General features: G+C 37.5%; 2 protein-coding genes across 2 annotated transcripts in view; both read right to left on the reverse strand.

Moving 5' to 3' along the window:
- The window catches only part of cldn7a (claudin 7a), a 7,579-nt gene extending 2,593 nt beyond the window's left edge, over positions 1-4,986 (reverse strand). Inside the window, exon 1 of the mRNA XM_016570291.1 lies at positions 4,628-4,986. Within this exon, the coding sequence (XP_016425777.1) occupies positions 4,628-4,850 (223 nt within the window). The 5' untranslated portion in view covers positions 4,851-4,986. The remainder of the gene's footprint in view (positions 1-4,627) is intronic.
- Positions 4,987-6,614: 1,628 nt separating this feature from the next.
- The window catches only part of chrnb1l (cholinergic receptor, nicotinic, beta 1 (muscle) like), a 14,873-nt gene continuing 9,133 nt past the window's right edge, over positions 6,615-12,354 (reverse strand). The window contains exons 8-11 of the mRNA XM_016570254.1: positions 11,371-11,594; positions 11,075-11,253; positions 7,251-7,392; positions 6,615-7,003 (exon numbers count right to left, since the gene is read on the reverse strand). Of these exons, the coding sequence (XP_016425740.1) occupies positions 6,863-7,003; positions 7,251-7,392; positions 11,075-11,253; positions 11,371-11,594 (686 nt within the window). The 3' untranslated portion in view covers positions 6,615-6,862. The remainder of the gene's footprint in view (positions 7,004-7,250; positions 7,393-11,074; positions 11,254-11,370; positions 11,595-12,354) is intronic.

Below are 12,354 nucleotides of genomic sequence, written 5' to 3' on the forward strand. Positions count from 1 at the left end.
TATTAAATATATTTATAATATAAATTATATGAATATACATATATGCATGTAAATATTTTCAAAATATATGCATGCACGTGTGTGTATTTATATATACATAATAAATATACACAGTACGCACACATATATTATGTAAACAAAAACTTTTATTTTGGATGCGATTAATCGCAATTAATCGTTTGACAGCACTATTTATTTATAATTTATATTAAATTATAACAAAAAGTTTTTACTTCAAAATATTGAGTTTCTATATCCAAAACTGGATATTGAAATCTAACCATCAGTCCTGGAAAAGGCCAAACCACCAGAAAATAGCTGTTAAATAAAGAATATTATAAATTATAATAATTTAATATAATATATAACAAAGTATTATTTACTTCTCTTAAATTTGTCATTTGTATTAATTAACATTAAATCATAACAAAAATTCTTGCTCTGCAGTTGCTAAAGTGTTCAGTGTGTAATTTTCACAAAAGTCTGAGCACTAGTAATAGTGACGCTTGCCTTGGCACATCCACTAACTAATTGTGCACTGTTAAAAAATAATGCAGCTAAAAAAAGTACATATAAAATCAGTTAGGCAATACAGCTAAAAGAGAGAGCAAGAAGCCATTCTGACAAGAACCAGTCTGTGCCAGTGCAATCCTGTACATGTGCACACAAACCCCACCAAGAAAGGAGATTAAAAAAGGGAACGTGCAAGGGGCAGGGGTCCAAGCTGTAGTGACGCGGAAGAATTATTCCACTCCTTTATTCATTAAAACACAATGAGGAATCTCCTGCCAGGCACAGAAAACAGTCAGCGGTGGAATTCAGCGGGTCACCCTTCATCCTCCTGTTTTCTCTCTTGCCTTTCGCTCCTCCCTCCATCCTAATTCAACCTGCTGTCAGCTGCAGTTCCAGCTGGTTTCAGCTGGAAGTGTCCAGTGTTGGGGAAGAAGCTACTCTTAAACTATAGCTTGATAAGCTACAAGCTACTCATAAGTTAAAGTAGTTAAGCTACAGTCAAGCTAGCCTTCTGGAAAAGTAGCTAGCTACACTACAAGTTACTACAAAAAAGTAGCTAGCTACATTGAAACTTTTTTTTTCACAACGACGTATATTAAATAACTGAGTAAGTGTTAATGACGAATGTTTTAAAGGGGTCATATGATGCGATTTCAAGTTTTCCTTCCTCTTTGAAGTGTTACAAGCTCTTGGTGCATAAAGAAGATCTGTAAAGTTGCAAAGACTAAAGTCTCAAATCCAAAGAGATATTCTTTATAAAAGTTAAGAGTCAACCACGCCTACCTAAAACGACTCATTCTAACACGCCCCCACATGTCTACGTCACGATGTGGGAAGATTTGCATAACACCACCCAAATGTTCACGCAAAGAAAGAAAGCATAACTTTTATTCTCGCTGTAGTATTGTTGACACTGCAGCCATGTCGTGAAGACGCTGTGTGCTTCGTTGTGAAAGCGAATTTTGCGATTCGGCCCGAATCAGTTTTTAAAGCATTTTTGAAAAATCCCTCACTCTGCCTTTAAGCACACAGAAGCATTTTCTCAAAAATATGGCAAGAAATTATATTGAATTCTGAACAACCGCTCACCTGCGGCTCTGACAGCGAAAGCACTAACAGGTGTGGTTCAAGCTGCACGATTTGGGGAAAATAATCTAACTGCGATTTTTCTGGTTAAAAGAGTCACTTTAAACTTCTATTTTTTAAAACAAATAAAAAAAAACCCAATATAATAATTAGATAAAAATTCATGATAACAATACTAATTTTATTTTACAGAAAACTATTGTTTTACAAAAAACTGCAGGGTTATAGTTACAGGCAGCCTATAACTGTACATCATATGATACTGTTATGATAAAAATCTTTGACAGTAATTCTTAATTTTTATCAGGAAGTATGTAAAATCAAAAACGGAGTCCATGTATTTAATATGAAATAGTGTATGAGCCTTTTACGCAGCTACTGTGTGGGGAAAAACAACCCCTGTACACTTCTGCACTGGAGAAAAACATGGATTATCATATGTTTACTTCAAATTTCTTTAGATAGAAGTATTATTTTTCCTATTTATGCCCAAAATAGGACCGAGTGCGCAATACTAAGCGCTGAAAACATGTAATGTCTGTTTCATTTATACTGGCAGCCAGAGGGCACCCTCGCGCGGAAACTCCACATATGCATCACAGAAGTAATAGAACTCATGATGCTCCAGGAAATCCCTAATATGGTTGTGGCTAGAAGGGATACAGCAAAAACTAGAAGCTAACAATAAATTGAATTTTCTACCTATTAGATTGTTTTATTAAAGTCTACACATACCCCAACCCTAAACCTTACAATAATGCAAAAATAGTAATTATTGTTGTACAGTGTGAGAAAAATTACGCTATATTGATGTGCGCATGCCCAGTAGTTTTTGCTGTATCCCTTCTAGCCTTAACCCCCTAATATGGACAAAGGTATCCAGCTATCACTGAATTAAAAGAATATAGAAACGCTTGAACTGATTAAACAAAGACAACAAACCCACAACAGCGACAATATATGGTTTATCTGTGTTCTTCAAGCCATCTCGGGTATTTTCATAATAATGAAGTAAATTTATAATCCATTTGCTAATCGACATAGTCTTTATTACAGTATAGAATATATTTTCTGCCTCAATCTGTGATAAGAAGCCACATCAGATCCGAAAATAAAGTTATTTCAAACTCTTGACTGATGTTGTGGAGTAAAATCATGTTATTAAATGTTATGACATCAGGTTTATTAACACTTTTCATTAAGTTTGGGCAGATGTTTGGCGCGTGTTGTTTTTTTCAGCGACTCAAACTCACAGCGCTTGCAGAGATGAGCATCATTTACTACTGATTCTGCGTGATATACAGCACCAATAGATGGCGGTAATGCATTGGTTTAGTATGTGATCTTGTAAGAAGACTCAGAGCTGCTCAGTCTGTTGCAGGTTCACAAAATAGAATGTAGCTATTGTCGCGCTACCCCGCTATTTGCTGGGAAAAGTAGTTAGCTACTAGAAAAGCTACATTGTTTTAAAATTAGCTGAGCTACTGTCAAGCTACTGAAAATTTTAGTTACGTTAGTAGCGTTGATACTTGTAGCTAGCTACTCCCCAACACTGGAAGTGTCCTGTAGTTTTCTCAGAAATAACCTCTGAGGTTCTGCACAGAGCCCCTAAGTAAATACATCAATTCAAGGAGTGAACCACAAGAGCAAAATCACATTTTTTAACAGCATGTTAATCTGTAGAGAGTGTTTCTGCAAACTCTGAAGAGGGATGTGAGGTTGTGGTTTCCTTTACAGCCCTAAACTGAAGCACTCAATTCAATGAATAAACTCATAATTCATTACTGGTAGTTGGGTGTATTAATAAAAATACTTTGGCAACTATAGAAACAATGGATTACGTTCTTCCTGGAGAAGCACGGGCTGATGTCACCATGGCTACCTGTCCTGCCTGATTACATTACAGTCATTCAGTAGATTCAAAGTCCCACTGGCGAGGCCAGCATCCATTAATCAAGCACTGGCATTTACTACTGATTCTGCATGATATACAGCACCAATAGATGGCGGTAATGCATTGGTTTAGTATGTGATCTTGTAAGAAGACTCAGAGCTGCTCAGTCTGTTGCAGGTTCACAAAATAGAATGTAGCTATTGTCGCGCTACCCCGCTATTTGCTGGGAAAAGTAGTTAGCTACTAGAAAAGCTACATTGTTTTAAAATTAGCTGAGCTACTGTCAAGCTACTGAAAATTTTAGTTACGTTAGTAGCGTTGATACTTGTAGCTAGCTACTCCCCAACACTGGAAGTGTCCTGTAGTTTTCTCAGAAATAACCTCTGAGGTTCTGCACAGAGCCCCTCAGTAAATACATCAATTCAAGGAGTGAACCAAAAGCGCAAAATCACATTTTTTAACAGCATGTTAATCTGTAGAGAGTGTTTCTGCAAACTCTGAAGAGGGATGTGAGGTTGTGGTTTCCTTTACAGCCCTAAACTGAAGCACTCAATTCAATGAATAAACTCATAATTCATTACTGGTAGTTGGGTGTATTAATAAAAATACTTTGGCAACTATAGAAACAATGGATTACGTTCTTCCTGGAGAAGCACGGGCTGATGTCACCATGGCTACCTGTCCTGCCTGATTACATTACAGTCATTCAGTAGATTCAAAGTCCCACTGGCGAGGCCAGCATCCATTAATCAAGCACTGGCTGGGAATAGCACCAGTGTTTATTTGAGAGTGTGTGTGAAGAGTTAGAAACTACGGCTTCCAATGCCAGAGAATTCCAATAAACACCTACAGTACAGATATACAGTATATTACAGGGCAGGCACTTGATCCATTTATGTACACAATGGACCAAATTTGTGATTTAGTAGTGTGTTTTTAAATCAACCATTGGGATTTTCTACATTCCATATCACAGGTCATTAAAATAAATACTGTAAGAGAAAAAACATGCTCACTGGAGTGGGAAAAAAATATTACAGACAGCTTTTCTATCAATTTCTCTATTTTTCATTTTTTTTAAAAGAAAGACCAGACAGACATTCTGATAGATAGACAGATAGATAAGACACTCACTGTCTAATTGTAGAATGGAGTCGTAGATTTTGCACTGAAGCTGTCCGGTGCTCTGAAACGCGCAGGACATCCACAGTCCCTGGTAAGTGGCCACTGCCGTGATAATACTGTCGCCTACGTACGCGGACATCTTCCACTGCGGGAGGATGGTGCCCACGATCAGTCCAACGATGCCAGTCAGAGAGAGGCCAAATCCAAGCAACTGAACGCCCGAGTTTGCCATATTTTTGACACTTAATGGCAACCTGAGCAACAGTTGGCACTAAACTTCGTCTGACTCCGCTCACCGCTCCTGTCCCGCACCTGTTACTCTCTGAAGAACCGCTCCGAAAAAAACTGTCGATGAAGTTGAGTAAGTGACCAACTCACCGAGGAAAAACAGCAGTCTGTCAGTCAGCTTGCGGTGTTTGCCAGTCGAAGTGCTGCGTAAAATACAGATGCCGAAGTGTAGTCTTGGGGGAATGAGAGGGTAACGGCTGGCTGGCGCGCGACGCCCGTTGTGCCGTGCCCGGTGTCGTGACGTCACACAACATAGAATCGCTCACATCATCTTCACTTAAGTTTTAAACTTTGGTTATCCTACACAAAATATCGGGTAGCAAACTTGTTTAAGTTTACATTTTCTCTGTAACATATTCTTCTAGACAAGTGTTTTTAAGAAGGAAACCCGCTTTCACCAAAAAACAATCATGGTAAATCATAAGTATGACATGAAAGTCTAAATTATGAGATACTACGTGTCAATTAGTAAATAAAAAGTCGAAATTATGACAAAAAAGTTAATTATGATTTCAGTTGGCAGAAATGGGGTTGCATAAAACAAACACTATTGTTGTTATTCTTAGCCTAATTATAGCAATTAATTAAGCCTATTATTATTATTTTGCATGCTTTAATTTACATTGACAGATTTAAAAAACCTTCCATTTTTGTTTGTTTACTTATGTATGCTTATAAATATGCTTATATTTGCTTATAGATGCTTATAAAAAGTTTCATTCAATTCAGTCCACTGCTATTGCCTATCCAGTCTCAGGACCTCAACTTACATCTTATCCATTTCACGAGGACACGTTTGTCATGTCTAACCATTCCATCAGGTGACCTCTGCACTTCCAGTGAAAGGGGAAAAAAACCAGAAACGTATATAAAAAAAAAAGTAATGTTCATTTTGTTTTCATGCTGACTTTAAAGACTTCCATGACTCAATAATAATAAAAAAAAATAACTTTAATTTCATGCTACAGTAAATGATCCAACACAAACTATTAGCAAACTAACATAAAATTGGTCAGGTAAATCCAAATAACTTAATGTTAACCTAATAAAAGCTGCTGTAAGGTAATCATGAACCAGGAATTTAGGCTAAACATGAGCCACGAGTTTGGCTCTGTTTATTCAGATTTTTTAAGTTTTAGCCAAGAGTAAGTGGTTCATCACAATAATAATAAATGGACAACATAATGTTAGTTAATGTTCGAATCACTGGCTGAAAAAAAGAGGTGTGCCAGCCAGAAAAATGTCAGGTAATGTTGTTTATAATTGACTGGTCATCAGTTCATTAACTTTACCATAGCTAGACTAGCTAAGAATGGAGTTACAGCATGCTTGTCAGACTTTATATCCTAATGGTTCAGTGACAAGTCAGATCCAGGAAGGATTTAACAAACCACTGCTGGCAGACAGAAAAGAGCTGCAAACAAGGAGGGAAATATGGCCGTTTAGATTATGCTGAATGTATGTGATTATAATCTTTATGATATATTCTCTAGGGCATTAGAGATGCCCAATTTTTCATTGAAAAGAACTTCAAAATAAGCAAACAATTAAATAAAGGCAACGATGTACATGCTCTCCCTGTTTAATGAACACTGAATCAATGAAAAAGTTAAGAAAACATGTAATCCAGACTACAAGAACACTTTTTTAATATCTTACTTAAGAAGTAAAATAATTATTCTTAGTTTTATTAAATATAGTGACCTAATACAGTATGTAATAAATGACAGGTAAAGAGCAAATGTATGATTATAAGCATAGTTGATGAACTAAAAAGAGCTTGAAAATAAAAAATATATATATTGTCATGGAAACATATCAACAAAAAGAAAGAAAGAAAGAAAGAAAGATGATTTTTTGGTGCCCCTAGAGTCACTCCACATAAACTACAGTCTTACTATGTTTTATGTTCAGGAGCTGTGCAGTAGCTGTGTGCTTGTCGTTTAAGGGATGTACTCATGGAAAAGGCTGGTCAGGAGTGTAGTTAAAACTGGCATCCAGAAACATGGCCAATGTGCCCAGGGTAGTAATGATGACAAAGAGCCAAAGGAAGAGACGATCCAAAACCACAGCTATGTACTGCCAGTCATCTGTCATCTACACGTGCACACATCAAACACAGAAACAATGGGATATGTTTATCTCACTAACACAGGAGGATGTGTATTGTCAATTTATGAATAATCATGAGGATCAGGGACAGACCGAGAGGAAGAGCCTTAGATAAAGGTTTCTTTGTGTATCTGTGAGTATGTGTGGAAAAACAGAGAAGGAAAGTTAATGAAAATGTGTGTGGTTTGTGTGCATGTGTCTGCATGGTGTGTGTGATTGTTCATAGACTTACGGTATCGTCCACATCCTGTTTCTTCAATTGTTCAGCCATGTACGTGATGGCGGCGATTGCAGATTTGAGATTCGGAGGCAGAATCAGACAATAGTTGTCACTGTTTGAAAACCTCTGCAACTTCACAGTGCTCTCATTATGACTGAAAAGCACACATACACACAAATGAAAGAATGATTAACCCTGAACAAAGGTTAATAAAAAACACAAATTGTCATGCTGCAGTGTTTCAATGTCCACTTACTGTAAGTGGATTATTAACATTATAAAATTCTAACAATTATCATGAAATGAATAGCTCACCCAAAATGAAAAAGTGCTGAAAATTTACTCACCCTCAGACCATCTCCTGCTCACCAATGGATCCTCTGCAGTGAATTGGTGCCGCCAAAATGAGAGTTCAAACAGCTGATTATGGATAGAGGACTCATAATTTAGCAGCATTTTGCTTCACAAGACGATTACTTATGGATTATTGTGATGTTTTATCAGCTGTTTGGACTCTCATTCTGACGGCACTCATTTACTACAGAGGATCCACTGGTGAGCAAGTGATGTAATGTTATCTGTTCCGATGAAGAAACAAACTCATCAATAGCCTGAGGGGTGAGTACATTCTTTTAAAAATTGCTTATAAATATGAGCAGCAATTTGGCCTTTGATAGGGAAAGGCTATAAGAATATGGCATTATATTGCTCACATTTTTAAGCACTCAGATTTCAATTTACTCAATACTGAGAAAAAAAATCAACTGGTACTGCATATTGGTTAAATGTGCTGCATGTCCTTGTCTTCCTCTTTTATCCTGAAAAATATGACTTGTCCCATGACCTGACCAGTCTGCAAGTGACAGCGGCACACTTTGAAACGTCAAAGCAACATTTAGACAATATGCACTTATTTAAAATTATTTATTGCACCTGTTGCTTTTTTACATTTTTAGAACAGGAATGAGTTATTCATGAAAAACCTGGCATCATAATTCTAGGAGAAAATCATCTGAATTCAGCTCAGCTACTGGGCTACTCAAAGTAACAGTAAACGTCTCTGCAACAAGCCACATCATTTAATAGTATAAAGCATGCAGGATGAGTTCTGCATGCATCAAATGTAACATCCTATGGAAATAAATAACCAAGTATGAGCAATAGCAATTAGTAAGTATCACTAATAACATAAAGCATTGTGCAGTAATGTAGTTTTGCATGTCGTGTCGTACATTAGCACGAGTTCATTGTAGAGGTCAGTATTGTGTTGCTCTGTGCTATAGTGGGAAAGAGTCTGTCATACAGTGTAGAATGAATTAGAGCAGTGCTGTGTCTGGGACTGACCTCTCCTCTCTCACATTCCTATTCTTTCAAGGGTGAGTTTTTTTCCAACAGGGATTAGACAGAGAGCAGCACACGTCCGGCACATGCTATGCACGGTCAATGAGATGCATACCGGTATAGATAGGAACTATAACAACTCATACAAATGTTTGTTTCCCACCTACTGTATATGTGAAGTATGCACTCACTTTTCTATGCATATGATGAATGCACAAACCTAATATACAAAGACCCTTCCTCACATGATTATCTGCATAGACCCACTCATGCATACAGACCTTTGCACAACATAAACAAACAATGCACATAAACACAACACAGATTCAAGCTCTACCATATCATGTTGCGTTCCATACTCTTCTACCTGTCTTTTCAGCCAGTTAAACAAACATCAGAGTAACACGCTGACAACAACCAAGCATTTTAGGCTGTCTTCAGCACTTAGGCTGGTTTAAAATTCACTTGATGAGACATTTTCTGCGGAATGTGTTCTTACCTTCTAAAATGGCTAGGAATGGAACAGAATGCAACTTCAAGGATTCTTTTAATGTGCAAAAATGGTAATGTTAGCAGCATGCTATTTAAACCACCACAAAAAAAATCTTGGGGGTTGAACAACTAGTTGATCATTGTTACAGGTCTCTCTTCTCTGTGTCTTGCTCTGGACTGCTCTATATTTGCATCATCGATGCAAGTACCACCTTGATTGCCAGTGGCAGCTGTGTGGCACTTTTGCTTGCTAACTAAAATGAAAACTGTAAAAAATAGTCGTCATTAATTGAAATAAAACTGAAATAAAATAAAATATAAATATTAGATGAAAAACTTAAAACTAAAAATTGGTTATGTTGCCTCAGTAACTAACTAAAATAAGTTTAAGTACTAAAATTACTAAAGACTTAATTAAAAATAAAGCTACATAGAAATATAAAAACAAACAAAACACAACAAAAATGACCAAAGAATGTAAAATTGCCTTTAAAATTTAAATAAAAAGCAAAAATATAAAAATAAAAGTTAATTCAAAATACTAACAAATAGGATATTTTAGTATATAAATAAAACTAAAACAACACTGTTAAGCACTCAGGAGGAGAAAAGGGGATATAAAATTTTTTTTTACTCATGTTTCTGATAAGAAACAATGAGAAATACATTTGCCACTCTGCTTGCAAAATACCACAATACAAACTCAAATTAGGTATTTTTAATAGCAGTTAATTTCCTAAAATGAGGCTGTATTGCTTTTGTACCAGTTGTGTACCGGGTATCCAGACACCTGTTTTCAAGCAAGACCTGAGTTCATTACACATTTTTCACACCAACCAAACTCTGACATCAAACGCGCTTGGGACCACCCATAAAGCTCTACTGTAAAAACATCATTAGATTTAGCAAGAAATGTAGGTTATTTAGGCCTTTGGGTTGTTCCAAAGTTTGGATAGCAAGTACCACCTGCTAATAAAAATGGATCACATACAACAAAATTTACTTTCCATGAAATCTCTTATCCTATAGCCCTCAAGACCTGCGCCATGTCTTGAAGGACGTGTGAGCTTAGCACTTTAATAAAGCTCTAGCGGCATGCAGCCATCTTAAGACCACCTGTTAGACTGGCTAAAGTGTGGCACACTCTGCGGCACCAAATTACAGGAGCGAGAGTGACAGGGCACAGGTCACGAGCCATTCTCAAACAGATGAAGAGGAGAAGAGGCACCCCAGTGCACCCGCAAAACAGTTCATTACTTCTATTACGGACAGATGAAGACACGTCTCTGCTACACACACACAAACTGTACACTAAAGTGGTTTCATGTGCACGGTTTCAGAGAAAACCCATCCATCTGTCTATCCAAATGTTCATTTATCCATTTATGTGCATCCTCCATCTTCGGCCCTCCCCTGCTGTTCTTGTGTGCATTACACTCTAATGCCTCAGCTCAACAAGGGCTTAGATCCTGGCGACTTTGGAGGGGTGACTGGGCTTAACTGGGCTGAAATCAACTGCCCTTGGATTGAGAGGAGGAACAGCCAGCACAGAGACTTTCATCATTCACCCACACTGATCTGCATTTATGAGTTGTTTAAAAGCGAGCAATATTGCCAACACCAGCAGATTATGGTACAAGCACATTAAATTGTTGCATATTGTGTTGATAAGATAGTGTTTGACATCTATGTGTGTCTATGTGTGTTTTTGTCTGAGTGAGTGTTCATTAATTGAGTCTAGCAAGAGTTGTACTTAGCATTTGCAGTCAAACAGATTTGACAAAAAGACAAGACAATAGTCAAAAAATAGGCAAACTATTGTAAACTTTACTTTGTGGTTATAAACTTTAACCACAACCAAATCAGACATTACACAACTCTATAGAACATACATACAGTATATACGTTATTTCATATACATGCATTTTTAAGGTTATTTTGCAGGGTTATTTTGTGATTGACTAAGACTGATTAAATAATGTTTTATTGCACACAATACTAACCTTCCTCTCCAAGGCAATACCAGCTCTGGGTTGATCTTTCGGATGAAATATTCACCTCCAGGTTTAAGACCTTTGTCCAGACAACTCAATGGGATGTTTTCTTTTGGCTCGTCCTCCACCGGTTCCTCAGTTTGGGGCCTCAGCACACCCAAGTAACGGGGCAGTAAGTTAATGAAAATCTGCAGAAAATTACATGACAGGAAATGCTTTCAGCTTTAAGTATGTGTATGAAATAATGTAAATAAGCTGCTCTTTATATCAAGATCTTCCTGAATCTGAATCTTTCTAAGGGTCACCTTTCGCACCCATACGGGCATGTGGTGTGTGCTGGGAGTCCTGTGGTGAAGGTTCAGGACCACCACACTAAGGATGACTGAGAACGTCACCAGGATCATGGTGAACATTACATATTTAACGATGATAGGAATGCCAAGTGATGTTTCTGGAACTTTGTCAGCCAACAACAGCATGAAAACAGTGAGAGCAATGAGGACTGAGATAGACAGAGTCATCTTCTCACCTGAGGGAGAGATCAGAACACGTCTCACATACAGACACATTGTTATCCTTTAACTTGCTGTATAAATACAATTACAAATGATTAAATAGGCTAATTTAAAGGGGTCATATGATGCTGCTAAAAAGAACATTATTTTGTGTATTTGGTGTAACGAAATGTGTTTATGCGGTTTAAGGTTCAAAAACAGTACTGTACATTATTGTTTCTCCTCTATGCCCCGCCTTTCTGAAACGCGTCGATTTTTACAAACCTCATTGGTCTGAAAAGCGAGGTATGCTCTGATTGGCCAGCTATCCAGTGCATTGTGATTGGCCGAATACCTCAAGCGTGTGACGGAAATGTTACGCCCCTTACCATATTGTGATGCCCTGTCCGGCCGGAGCGACGAGACAAAAACATTAAAACCCATTACAAACGAGGCATTTGTTGCATCCAGCGTGTGACGAAAATGTTACGCCCCTACCATATTGTGATGCCGTGTCCCTGCGCGACGAGACAAAACCAATAAAACCCATTATAAACGAGGCATTTGTTGCATCCAGTGGGGACATAATTATGGACTATAATGACTCATACTGTCTTTTTACACGTTGCGTTGCAACGCCGCATAAACATAAAACCATGTCCGCATTTGTGATCGGAGAAATGACAAACAACAAGCGCTACTTTACACTGCTCAAAACTCGTGTTTGAATTGTCAGTGGCAAATTCTTTAAATATGAAAACGTACTTGCAGGCTGTGAGTCAGCATTATTTGTCA

The sequence above is a fragment of the Sinocyclocheilus rhinocerous genome, unplaced genomic scaffold (genome assembly GCF_001515625.1).
Source record: "Sinocyclocheilus rhinocerous isolate Xijiao unplaced genomic scaffold, SAMN03320098_v1.1 scaffold831, whole genome shotgun sequence".
Classification (NCBI taxonomy): Eukaryota; Metazoa; Chordata; class Actinopteri; order Cypriniformes; family Cyprinidae; genus Sinocyclocheilus; species Sinocyclocheilus rhinocerous.